Source organism: Calidris pugnax, unplaced genomic scaffold (assembly GCF_001431845.1).
Source record: "Calidris pugnax isolate Ruff unplaced genomic scaffold, ASM143184v1 scaffold11, whole genome shotgun sequence".
NCBI lineage: Eukaryota > Metazoa > Chordata > Aves > Charadriiformes > Scolopacidae > Calidris > Calidris pugnax.
Window position 1 is genome coordinate 11,685,912 of NW_015090803.1, and position 12,202 is coordinate 11,698,113.

The following is a 12,202-nucleotide window of genomic DNA, read 5'->3' on the forward strand; positions in this document are numbered from 1 at the left end:
TACATGTCCTAGGTCAACATGTTGATTTAAAAAGCAGAAGAACAGAAGGCATTCAGCCTCCTCATCACACAGCAGTTGCAAAGCTTTGAGTACACAGCAGGGGAAACAGTGACACTGGTCCAAGTTCACCAAACCACTAGAGATGGCAGTTTCAATCCACCTCCACTCAACAAAGCCTTTAGACACTGATTCAAGCACTTTCTTGATGTAAAACCTTTCTGATGAGGTGGGAAAATACTGCACATTCAGAAAGAGAGAACTGGGAGACATGGGAGGGATTAGTCTATATCTTGAGCTCACTGCATGTGGTGGACTTAGAGCAGTGGGACATACTCTAAACTTAGAACCATTTCTAGAATCACATGAGATAACCAAAACTCTTCCAAGAGAAATGCTACACTCGTTGCTGAGTCTTAACAAATGAGCTGTGAGAGAAGGGACATTTTGGTTTTTATTTACTCAGTTTAATCAGTGCAGAGTGAGGTGGGTTTCTTTACCTTCTCCTGGTTCAGGATTCCCCCTGGACCTCTAATTTCAGGCTTCCTGAGAAAGAGGTTGGCAGCAGAAATTCAGCATGAGCTAATGGTCCAAAACATTCTACAAATTGAATCTCTTCTGGAACGCTTGGCACATCATTCCCTTTAAAAAACAAGTCTGCTTGCATCATATTCTGTGTATTTATTATTTTTTTTTCATAATACTCCTACTAGGGACAGCTGAACAAAAACAGGAGGTGTATTTCCCAGAAGTTCACCTCCTTCTGCTGCTTATTCCTCCACCTGAATGCAACTGTAACTAGATCATCACAACTATTTCTGCTGTAGAAGCACAAACAAGGCAAACAAGCACAGCAGATGGGGAACCAACAGCAGATGACAAGCTGTATAGGAAGAAATCCATTTTCATCACTGGGTACCATTTGTAAAAAAAGAAGATATATAAAGACAGGATAGATAGGATTTTGGTAACCTCTCTCAAGGGACAAAGACAGTCAAAAGCTGAAGCAGAATTTTTGGGAGGTGGGGGATCTCATATGAATACTGATGAAAATGCAGGATCCTGCCCAGCCCGATGACAATTTACCAGCCGGTGGTGTATTATCTGGCAACTCTTCCCCCACGGCAGATTAGACATATAGGCAGCATACTCTAAATAGAATGTTTCCCAACAGGATGAGACATCCGTGGGTGTTTTCAGCCTTGTATCCAAACAAAGCTTGGTGTCTTACTAATCATATACCCATAACATTCTGGCCACAAAAGACAGTTACTGCTTGCAGCAATGCATTTGATAACTAGCGAAGGACAACAGGCCTCTGTATAAAATAAATTAAAATACTTCAAAACAGATGTAGAGATGTACTGAACAAGACTTTGCAATTGATAAAGCGTTTGCTCCAGTCCACCTTGCAGGCAGAACCTATTATTTTGAGTGCTGCAGGTCTCTGCAAATGTCAAGCTGACTTTAGTACAGAGCAAGTCGTGTATGCAGCTTCCAATGAGGAGAAAAGGCCAGCCACTTCTTAAGCTTCCTAGGGCTGGAACTGCAGACGCATCTCAATTGCATGCAGTTAACCTAGGTTTCCTTTCCCTGCCATCTGCAAAAGAGAGATTCTGACCCAGGTTTCTACCTTTTAATTTACCCAATCCAAGGTACTCCAAGTTCAATTTTTTCTTGATGAAACCACCCTATCTAATAGTGATAGCTTAAGGCGAAAGTGATATTAAAAAAAAAAATTAACAATGCATGTGCCATTCCTGCCAGACAGTTTGCCTTATCTCACTGGAGTACTGGAGGCTTCAAGCCTCCCTTAGCCCTGCATTCCAGTGCTTAACTACACTGAATTAGAATGCTTCTTTCCCTAATGTCTAACCTTAATCCCCAAAGGGCAGAAGTAGTAACAACTCCATTTTGTTCATCTCTGTTCCAGGCTCTTACCTCTTTGAAGACTTAAAACCCACCCTTTCTGTACCCAAGTCTTTTTTCTAGCTTATAGACCTTTGACTCTCTCATATTCCTCCCTGAACTCTCTCTGATGAGTTTTAATTCTTCCTTGATGCGTGATGTCCAAGTCTGGAAGAAGTACCGTGGCCAAGACAAAGGGTATCAACATTATTTTGTTGAAAAGACAAACAGTAAATCACTGGAGATGTTTTAAGTTTCCAAAAAGCCTACCTTCTTGTGAAATGAAAGCTAGGAAGCAGCAATCCTAGAGGAATCTAAATACAAACACCAGAATGCCTACAGGAGTGCATACCACACACATATACAGGATAGTATCACCTCCTCAACACTGGACAGACACATGCAGACAGGGAGCCTGCAAGCATTTTATAAAAACAAGATTTAACTCAGTGGAAAGTGTCACCTCTTCATGGCACATTATAATTATATCATTGCTTTGTCAAGTCTGTGCCTACAACCAATACCTCAGCACTTTAAACTTATATGACGTTTACCTTAGCACAAGACTGGAAGCGTAACAAGAACTGAGGATACTGATTTTATAATAAACAACCACAGCCTCAGAGATGCTGGTTGCGTATTTATATGCATGTAACTTGTTTCTCCTCACCACACTGACTCCTGAAAAAGCAATAAACATTACTAGAGCAAATTCATTCTCCTGATTAATGCAAGATCTGATTTAGTAGTGTATCTCTACCTACCTACCCATCTATATAAGGACTGATCCTTTCTGTAGAGCTTTTAAAACTTCAAAATGAAGTTAAGTAGGCGGCAGGTACTGCTGCTGGCATGGCACCTAAAAAGAAGGGACATTCCAAAACAAATCACACTACTTGAAGATTTTAAACTGAAGGTGAACCCACAGAGAGTAATGAAAAGATTACATTTTCTCCAATTAAATTAGAGACATCAACTATTCAAGGGCCTGACAGTACTTCTGTAGTAGCACTGACTTAACATTAAGCAAATGCTGATTGCTTCCTGCTTATGGCAGCCCAGGATCACCCTGTGTCTGTGCACTGATCTATGGTGGTCGGTCACCTTCAGCAAATGAACAAAGGCCTTTAGAAACAATTTGATCAAAGCATAAACTTTGGGTTGAGGCAGTGGTCATTTGATAATCTGAATGGCTTAATCAGCAGGTGCTCCAGCGAAGCACGGGAAGTTGTTTTGCAGATTTAAGAGGTCAGAGGGACAGATTTACTACGTATACGTAGGAACAATCAAAACCTCTCCTACGACTGCATGAGACAATTCTGCCACCTTACTGTTGAGCTGGTGATCTGATGACACACTAAAAAAAGAAACGAATAGACTTATGAATCATAAAATGCTACTAACTGCAGCGGATGATGAAATTCATGACTCAGGCTACTAAGATTACCATGTTCCAAATTATACTACTTGCATTTCTTTTATGTATTCCTTTGCAGCTAGTGTAATTTGTAGTTACCATCAATTAAATGACAGTCATAAATGGAACTTCTGAAAGATAAAAAATGAATCGTGATGTTGAGCCAAAAAGCGAATAAAAATGTCAAAAGATTAACTTCATAAGTGCCCGGAGGCATAGTATTAAGATACTAACAACACGCCGGTCTGTCAGTACACTCCAACTAGAAAATGTTTTAACATTTTCAATAAACCAAGTTCAGCCTTTTGACCCATCTCACAGCACTCACAGCCTGTTTGTGCCACTGTGCTCTCCCAAAGGACTGAAGCAGTAACTTCTAGAGTTAGGACCAGCAGGAAATAACACTGCCACCTATGCTCTGATACAGCGTATGGGTGGCGTGTATAGACACGATCAAGTACTCTTCAGATGTACTGCACATTTCTTAAGCTTCCTATCAAAACCTGTCTTTTTTTCAAGAGACTTTCACTGAAGCAGAAGTACCCAGGAAGGAAAAGGTGGTGTTCAAAACCCAAATCAGTGGTACCCACTCTCACCCCGAGTTCCCCACACCACGTCTGTCTCCAGCGGTGGAAGCAGATGATTATAAATAAAAGTGAGGTTTTTTGACCCTATCTTTAAAGATCAGCTGCTTCCCTAGTAAAACAGTGGGACAAGATGCAGCACGCATCCAGAAGAGGCTGCAAGCCTATTATTAAGTTGGAGGAAAAAAGGCTGCTCTGTGACAAATCACTACAGCGTACCCAAATGATCAGTCTCACAGTTTATGCACATGAGCAGCCTTGTTACTTGCAAACGACACCAGTATAACCACAGAATCACGGAACTGTTGGAGTTGGAAGGGACCTTCTAGAGATCATCTAGTCCAACTCCCCTGCCAAAGCAGGATTGCCCAGAGTACACTACTCAGGACTGCAATAACTGGTGTTAAAACAACGGTGTCTCCAAACGAACACCAGCACTAAACCATGCTCACCTTCTACAACATTGGTGTTTATAGAGACAACATAAGGAATTAAAAGTACTGAAATATAAAAGCTGTTGAGTCATAATGACTGATCGGTGAGGCCCTAACAGCAAAAGATGCCCTAAGAATTTAACAGCTTTGCAGATCAAGAACCTTCAAAGGTCCCTTCCAATCCAAACCATTCCATGATACTATGATAGCCTGAAACGTATCCAGACACCAAATTTCATCATTTCACAAAAAAATTTTACACAAAGGTGCAGAGAAAACAGGTAGTCAGAGTAGCCAGCCCTTGGGCCAATGGAGAAGTTAAAAACAGACAAACAAAAGATTCCAACTAGGTTTAAAAAAAAAAAAAGAAAAAAAAACAACTTTACAGAGGAAAGGTGACAGCTGGAAGAACAAATGAACAAGAGCTCCACCTCTTGCTGGCAAGACAGAGGATAAAAATTACAGGCAGACTGATGAGCTTATGACAACTGCACACCCGCAACATGATGAATGTTGGCAACAACAACCAGCCTTTCAAAAAGAGGCTGGCATTGCTTTTGTGGAATCATTTTGACAGTTATCTTAAATTAGGAGATGGAAGAAAAGTTGCTATGGAACAGATCTGCATTTCCCAACAGCAGACTTTAAACAAAGTCCTATGAGGAAAAGAGAAAAAAAAAAAAAGTTTTCCAAAAAAAGCACTTGCAGTTCCAACAGCCTCCACTTTCATCTCCTGGTATCAAGGTCAGCAGCCTTTTACTTTGCAGTATTCACCCAGCTTTCATCATAGTAGCTGGACCAGAGCATCTTCAGTATCTTCAGTCTATTTGCTCCAAAGGAGTTCTCCTGGTTTCTCTCCTGAGGGAGGCTGGATTGATAACCCTCCAAGTTGCGCTTGCTACACACACTTGTGTTGCAGGTGACTTCCACGCTGCACAAGGCTTCTTGCCTGTTTGTTCTGTGTTTCAGCTGGTAGGACTTGCACGGCTTGCAGTTTACCACAGCTCATGCAAACACAGCATAAAAATTTGAAGTGTGCTAATTACCACTTAAAAATCCTTCCATCGAAGCTCAAGATATTTGCAAGGCTGTCTACTGGGTACGTAACTCTTACATTCTCCTTCAAGAGCTGACCCTGTGTCTAGTCAACTCCTGCCTCAGCAGGGCAAGGTGGGGAAGCAGGTAAATAACTTCACCCACCATGAGGTACGTAAGGCAACACAAGTAAGAACTTGCATTTTATGGATCTTCAGGTTCCAGCAACGCCACAGCAGAGAAACCCAATTACCAGAGTGAGTACAGGGAAGAGAAGCAAAGTTCTCAAGCAGTTAGCAAGACAGAGAAGCTGCAGCAATGCATGAAGGACTTGGTAAGTGATGGAGAGGATTTTCTACACCTTCCTTCAGCCCTTGGAAATCTACACGCAGCCACACACCGACTGCAAGGCCATAACACGCACTTTAGCAGTACAGGCAGCCCAGGCCACATCTAGGAGAAGGGAAAATGCAAGACACACCTGGTAAGGGCAAAACCTGCTGCAAGTGAAGAACTCCATGTCGGGGAGTTTTGGGAAGCGTTCCCAGCTCTGCCGTACAGCAGGTGGAAGGGGGTCCTGCCCACTGGCCTCAGGCAGCTCTAAGTGGTTCCTGGAACTGCTGGTCCTAACAAACACAAACCAACATCACGTCTTCAAACAGAAGAGCAAGTCTTGTTTCCCCTCACCTACCAATAACACACCTTGCAGCTGTAACACTTACAAAGACACCAAACAAGAGAGATAATAAAATACATTTTAAAAAAATCCACATTCCAATTCAAATGGTTTTAACTTACAAAAATGCTTCTATGTGGTGTGATCTTGATATATGGCAGCCCCGAAACCTAAAGCTGCCAAAACCCAACTCCAACACCCAAGCCCATGTGTCCCCACCACAGTGCAGGCTGGCACTAACAGAATAGAATTCCACGTCCTAACAGATCTGTCCATGACCCCAAAGGACAGGACAATCTGACAATTGTTTTGAGTCTATGTAGCCACCAAGTGTGTCTGCTTTGAAAAAAAATGCACATTTCAAGAGAACTGCTCAAGTGAGGTATGTGACACAGTTCATAATTTCAGTGCCTGTCAGCACACACCCAGAAATCTGAGAAAAGTTTTCACCAGTGTTTTAAGTTACACGAATGAAGATCTGGCTCTCAAACACCCACCATGGTCTATAAAGCCATCAACCTGCAAGTTAATAGACTCCTCATTTGAAATCAGGATGAATTCATACCAATTTCCTTGTCAGTTGGGGGAATGAAGTGACTGCAGATGAAATAAATCTTTGCCCACTAAGGGGAAGCCCTTGAGGCAGATGCCTATGAAGGAATGTAATTTAACCTGCAGGCTGTACAAACTAGCAGCCACCATCAGGGAAAAAAAATTGTTAAAATACTAGTGAGTGCTGGTAAGAAGGACTCTGTACTAGCAGAAAGCTATTTTGAAGTATGAAAAAAGCACCACCTTTCCCTAAACCAAACAGGCAGAAGTGTTAAATACTAATGAAGTGAGCAGCAAACTATGTGGAAAGATGCAGTAACGTTATTATGGATGTTAGGGTGGGCAGGAAGACTATAAACTGAACAGCAGGAGTCTCCAAAAGTGACTGGAGGTGCAGCACTTAAAGGAGGAGTGGTTCCCACAGCTCCACCCAAACCATGGAGATAAGAAATGTTGATGTTCTCCCAACCTGCTGGAAGAAGTCCTCTTCCCAAAGAAAACCAGCCCTATCCCTGGTCTGCAGGCTAGGTTAGGTACAGCCGGAGGAAGTGGTTGCTTGCAGATGCCTGAAGAACGCATTTCCTCTTCGGTGATGTTGATACTTGATCTACAACCAGAAGGTGACTGTAGTAGCTGACTTGGGTCCTGAGCAAAAGCCAAGACTGATACCGACACACAACTGGTGGACACCAAGGTCAGGTGTGCAGAGAACACAAATGTGACCAAGGAACAAAGGTAACAGTCCTCACGAAAGGAAGTCGTCAGCACCAAGACCTGTAACTGCAGACTTAGAGACCATGAGAAGATATGAACTTCTTGGGCCCATGACAGCAACTGAACTCCTTACTTCCCAGGGAAGTAACACTCAGCCCCTGAAAGTACCCCACCAACCTGGCCTGTGCAAGGACACTGCTCACAACTGTACAACACTGATAGCAAGGCAGTGAGGTAAGTTTCACTTGGCCTGCTAAGAAGAGGCAGCAAGTGAGTAAGGAGATAGACTATTCCTACAGGATCATTTCAACCTCCCTTCTCTATCATTTGGGTATCCACCTTCTAGCTAGAAGAGATGCAGTTGAAAAATGTGAGCATCAATCTAAACAGCAGGTAGTCCATTACCATGGATTAATATTCAGCTTTGTCAGGACAGCTGTGCAACATGACCCTGAACCAACCTATTTTCTTAAGGCCTCCGGCAAGTAAGAAATGAAAAGAAAGCTAGAGCTAAAAAATTACCATAGAAAAGGTCGAAGTAGAAACAAACAGAACTGGTGACACAAAATCTGTAATCAACTTTTAATTCAAATGGCAAGGCTGTATCATAACCTGACACTCATATGTACCAAAAGATTTCAAGTTTTATTGTATCTTTACAAAAAAAAATAAAAAACTCATGTGCTAGGTTCCACCTGTGAAAATCATATTACATACAGCTAGTGAAGATATTTTGAAGACACTGCAACTTTTTTTAATCACAAGACTTCTGGTTTCAGAAAACCAAAAAAAGGTTAGCAATTTGGGGATTTAACAAGTACACTTTAGGTTGCATGGACTCTGGAGCAGGAAAACTGGGCAAAAATTTATTCCAATATACATGACACTGCACAACCCAAACCATCAGGTTAGTCTTCTAACCTCTATTCAATGTGTAACTAATTCAAATTAAAGTTAGCCTTTTATTAACAGTGAAAGACTGCAATCAATATTTGGAAAGCACCCCACAAAATTGCTGAAGTGTTTATTTTCGTTGACAAAAAAGAAAATATTATTCTGTGATTTCTATAACGAAAATACTTATTACACTAAAAATTCTACAAAAAAAATATTTTTACAAAAGGTTTTGCTCTCCTTGGTTATACACATATAAACTAGTAGAGTCATTAATCATTTAATGAAAAAAGGATTAAGCATCTTACATGCTAAAAATATATAGCATGGTTTAAGGCTGGAAAACCAAATCAGAGGTATATATGCCAAGGTGGTATCTTCTATCCACTGTGGACTGTATTGTTGTAACCACGCATTCCCCAAGTCCCCTGGTGCTGCTTCATGCCCATTACATACTACATTTTTACATCCCTCATCTGACAACGTGCATCTTCAATAATTCCTCTACAAAACTCTAGTCTGCTAACAGCGCTGTCCAAGAGCAACACCCAGAGGCTAAATATATTGCTACAGCAACTCTGCACATTTTTGACCCGTTTCTTTCCAAGAAGAAACGAAAACCTTCATAAAGATAAGCGACTATTTCCTGTAAAAATAAAGAGCTGACAAAACTCCTTCAATGGTAACATTAACAGCAAGGTGCTGCAGGCAAACTCACTCAAGAAAATCACACCTTTACAGCTATCGCGAGCAGTGTTTTAGAACAGATGATATATACATACACTTATGTAGAGCAAATAAGCAGCAGTTTTTGCAAACGTGTGTGCATAGCATTTTGGTTGGCAGCAGCACTGCAAAGGAGCAACTAGAAGGATGCCTGCTCCCTAGAAAGCCAACTGCATCTTTCAAATGCAGAAAGACAGAAGAGGCACACTGCTGTTTCCTTTTCCAGTTGTCAAAGCAGTATTTTTTCTTTTCTTTTTTCCTTAAAAAAGGCAGTTGCTGTAGGAACAACTTGTTTATGCAGTAACAAAAAACCTCCAGCAAGAAGGTAATGCCCTAGAGCATCTTTAAGAGGAACACGTTCTCTGGAATCACAGCAAGAGGAGTGATAGAAAACTGGATACAAAAACAAGTCACTAAAGCTTCATCTTAAAGATCTCTGGCATCTAACAACTATTCCCTGTAAATTTAAAGCCTATGTAACGGACAAAGAAAAAGGCTGACAAAGAACACGATCAGTAACACCACACTTATACCCGCACTTATTTGGAATAAAATGTACTTGAATCACAGTGAAGATCGTGCAATCACAAAACATGACTGCACCTACCAAACCTTTTATATTTTTGAGATTTCAGATCAGGGCAATGATTTCAAAGCCAAACAAAAACAGAAGTCTCAATCAAACACCTGATGGAAAAGTTCCTCATGTATTGAGTAGGGTTTGCTCCATTCACCTCAGGTAATTACATTTTTTTTTCATCTGTCTTCTCAGAATCGTGTTCTTCTCGTGGCTCATGCTCTTCACCTGGATGTGGTGAAACTGGAATCACATCAACTGTGAGGAAACAATCGTCCCTCAGCACCTGCTCAGCTGTCAGTCTGTTACAGCAGAACAAATTCAGGAGAAGAGATTTAACTTTATCATCCTACAAACAGAGGGAGAAAGGTTTCATTAGTAAGCAAAGCGAACTCTATTACAAATAACAACCAACTATTTGATAACCACACTTGTAAGTGCGTAGGGGCCCAAAGCCCTTGCAATAGGTTGTCCCATAGTATTCCCAATGGTCAGCAACACTTGACAGTCATAGTCCTCATTAACAACAAAATAAAACTAAGCATTCAGCACCAGGTCTGTCAACCTGCTGCCAGCAGACTTCACAGAAGAGTGTGAGTTATTGTATTTTAAAATATGAATTCACTGTACTACTACAAATTAAGAGAAATAGTGAAGTTGGTCTTTCTACTAAGAAAGCACAGAACAAGTGCCATTCACCTTCTACAAATTCATCTCTTAACTTCCGTCACATTGCCTTCTCTCTCTACAAGAGCACAAGAAAAAAAAACAACCAAGTAACAGGGCCTAAATCAACAGCAGCTATTTTGCTATTAACCCATCATTTACACTTAATCTCTTTGGATTTATCAGAAGGGATTACGTGCCTAAATGCTTAGCACATTAACAGTGCTAGAATCCATAGACTCAATACACAAGAGAAAACCACATCTGCTACACACATGCATAAACATCAGCTGCTAAGGGTGGAAGAACACACTGGATTTGGACAAGGGGGACTGCAAGAAAGACAATCTCAAATGCTCATCTAGAGATCTAGGTTACCAGAATTCAACAGGAACAGAATTTTTCCATAAGAAGGCTTGTTTTTTCACAGTCTCAAAGCCAGCAACACCTCTGATCAGGGTCAACAAAACAGCAAAGCACAAGACACCTCTACACCTCTCACCACTTCACCCAGAGAGAGGAATCAATGTGATGCAAAGGAATGCATCCAAGTACCCAAAAAAAAAAAGCAGATGATTTCCAACTCTTCCACTAATTACTAGAGTGACTCTGGAGAATTAGCCACTCCCCAAGTAATCTGAAATCTGGGTGAAAAGAGGAGATCCCACAACTGCTGATCTTAGAAGCATAAAGGATTGTTGAATGTTTATAAAATATTTAAAATGCTCAAAGGAAATCCTCTAGTTAAGAAGATCCAAACACGTGCAGTGAAATACAGGAGTGAACCATGACTACACACTTCCTCTGGAAAATTAAAAGTGAAGAAAGTCTGAGCATTTAAAGAGCTTGAGTAGCTTTGTAATTGTATATTCACATTTCATGATACTATCAAGTGTCTGTTGATACTAAATATCTCCTTCTCACCACCTTCGTGCACTAAGGAAACTGAAAATTGATTCCACAAGGAATAGTGCTGTAGGACAACACTTCATGTTTACTCCATTTCATTGTGTTTGCTCTTCTTTACTGTTTTTTTAATATGCAAAACCAGATGCTGAAACATAACACTGAACTTTGGCATGGCTACAGGAGTGGCTAAAGAGCTGATCTCTAAACTGTGCTTTTCTTCACAAGTTACCTAACATTAATATTCCTGTTTTAAAGCTTAACATTATTTTCCTGGGGTCATTTTACATTTGCTGAAAACAACAAAAATTTTACTAGTTGCAACTGTGCAATTCCTCTGGGCACGAGACTCAGATGGAAGGGAAATTACCAGTCTGTCAAGAGCCTGCAGATGGGCATGGAGATTAATTCCGAGTAAGCTGATTATAGATAAAGCACTTAAAAGCAAAAAAAACGATTTTCCCCAAGAACTGGGACAAGGATTAACATTCAGTAGATTTTCCCCAAGAACTGGGACAAGGATTAACATTCAGAGGTCTAAAAGATTCCCCAAGAAACAGCTGAAAGATATTTATTAGTATTACATTTCATAACAAAACCCTCATGTGCACTGCAGGCAGCACAGATTGCTTTCCAGCAGACTTAGGTGGTTGGTGCACGTGCATTGCACACGAATCCAGGATGAATCCTTAAAAACTGCCAACAATGATATATTGATTAGAATTGTATCACCTGACAAGGTCAAAATCAAATGCTGCTGCTTTCATCAGGGAAAACTGTTAAAGAAACTTGCTCTTATAAGAAGCTGTACAAGAAATTGTTAGTATCAATAATAAACAGTAACGGCTAAATTCATTAGTTGTCATTAATTGTCCTGAGATGAAGGCAGCTGTTTGCACTCCAGAAGATACCTGCTATGGAAGAGCACAGAAGTGGCCTGAAACAGCCATTTAACCTTTGAGGCCTAACACTTCAGGCCTTATTTGCAGAACACTATCACAGCAGAAGTTTTACAGAAAACAGAAGTGAACCAACTCCTATTTTTAATGTCCCAAGAAATCTTCTCTATTTCCTTGAACAACTAAGTTTCCCTTGTGCACGAGAGAAAGTTAGGTT

General features: G+C 40.8%; 1 protein-coding gene across 1 annotated transcript in view; it reads right to left on the minus strand.

The window, feature by feature from the left end:
• Window positions 1–7,952: 7,952 nt before the first annotated feature.
• Window positions 7,953–12,202, minus strand: part of STK31 (serine/threonine kinase 31) — a 37,801-nt gene continuing 33,551 nt past the window's right edge. Inside the window, exon 23 of the mRNA XM_014937671.1 lies at window positions 7,953–9,863. Within this exon, the coding sequence (XP_014793157.1) occupies window positions 9,681–9,863 (183 nt within the window). The 3' untranslated portion in view covers window positions 7,953–9,680. The remainder of the gene's footprint in view (window positions 9,864–12,202) is intronic.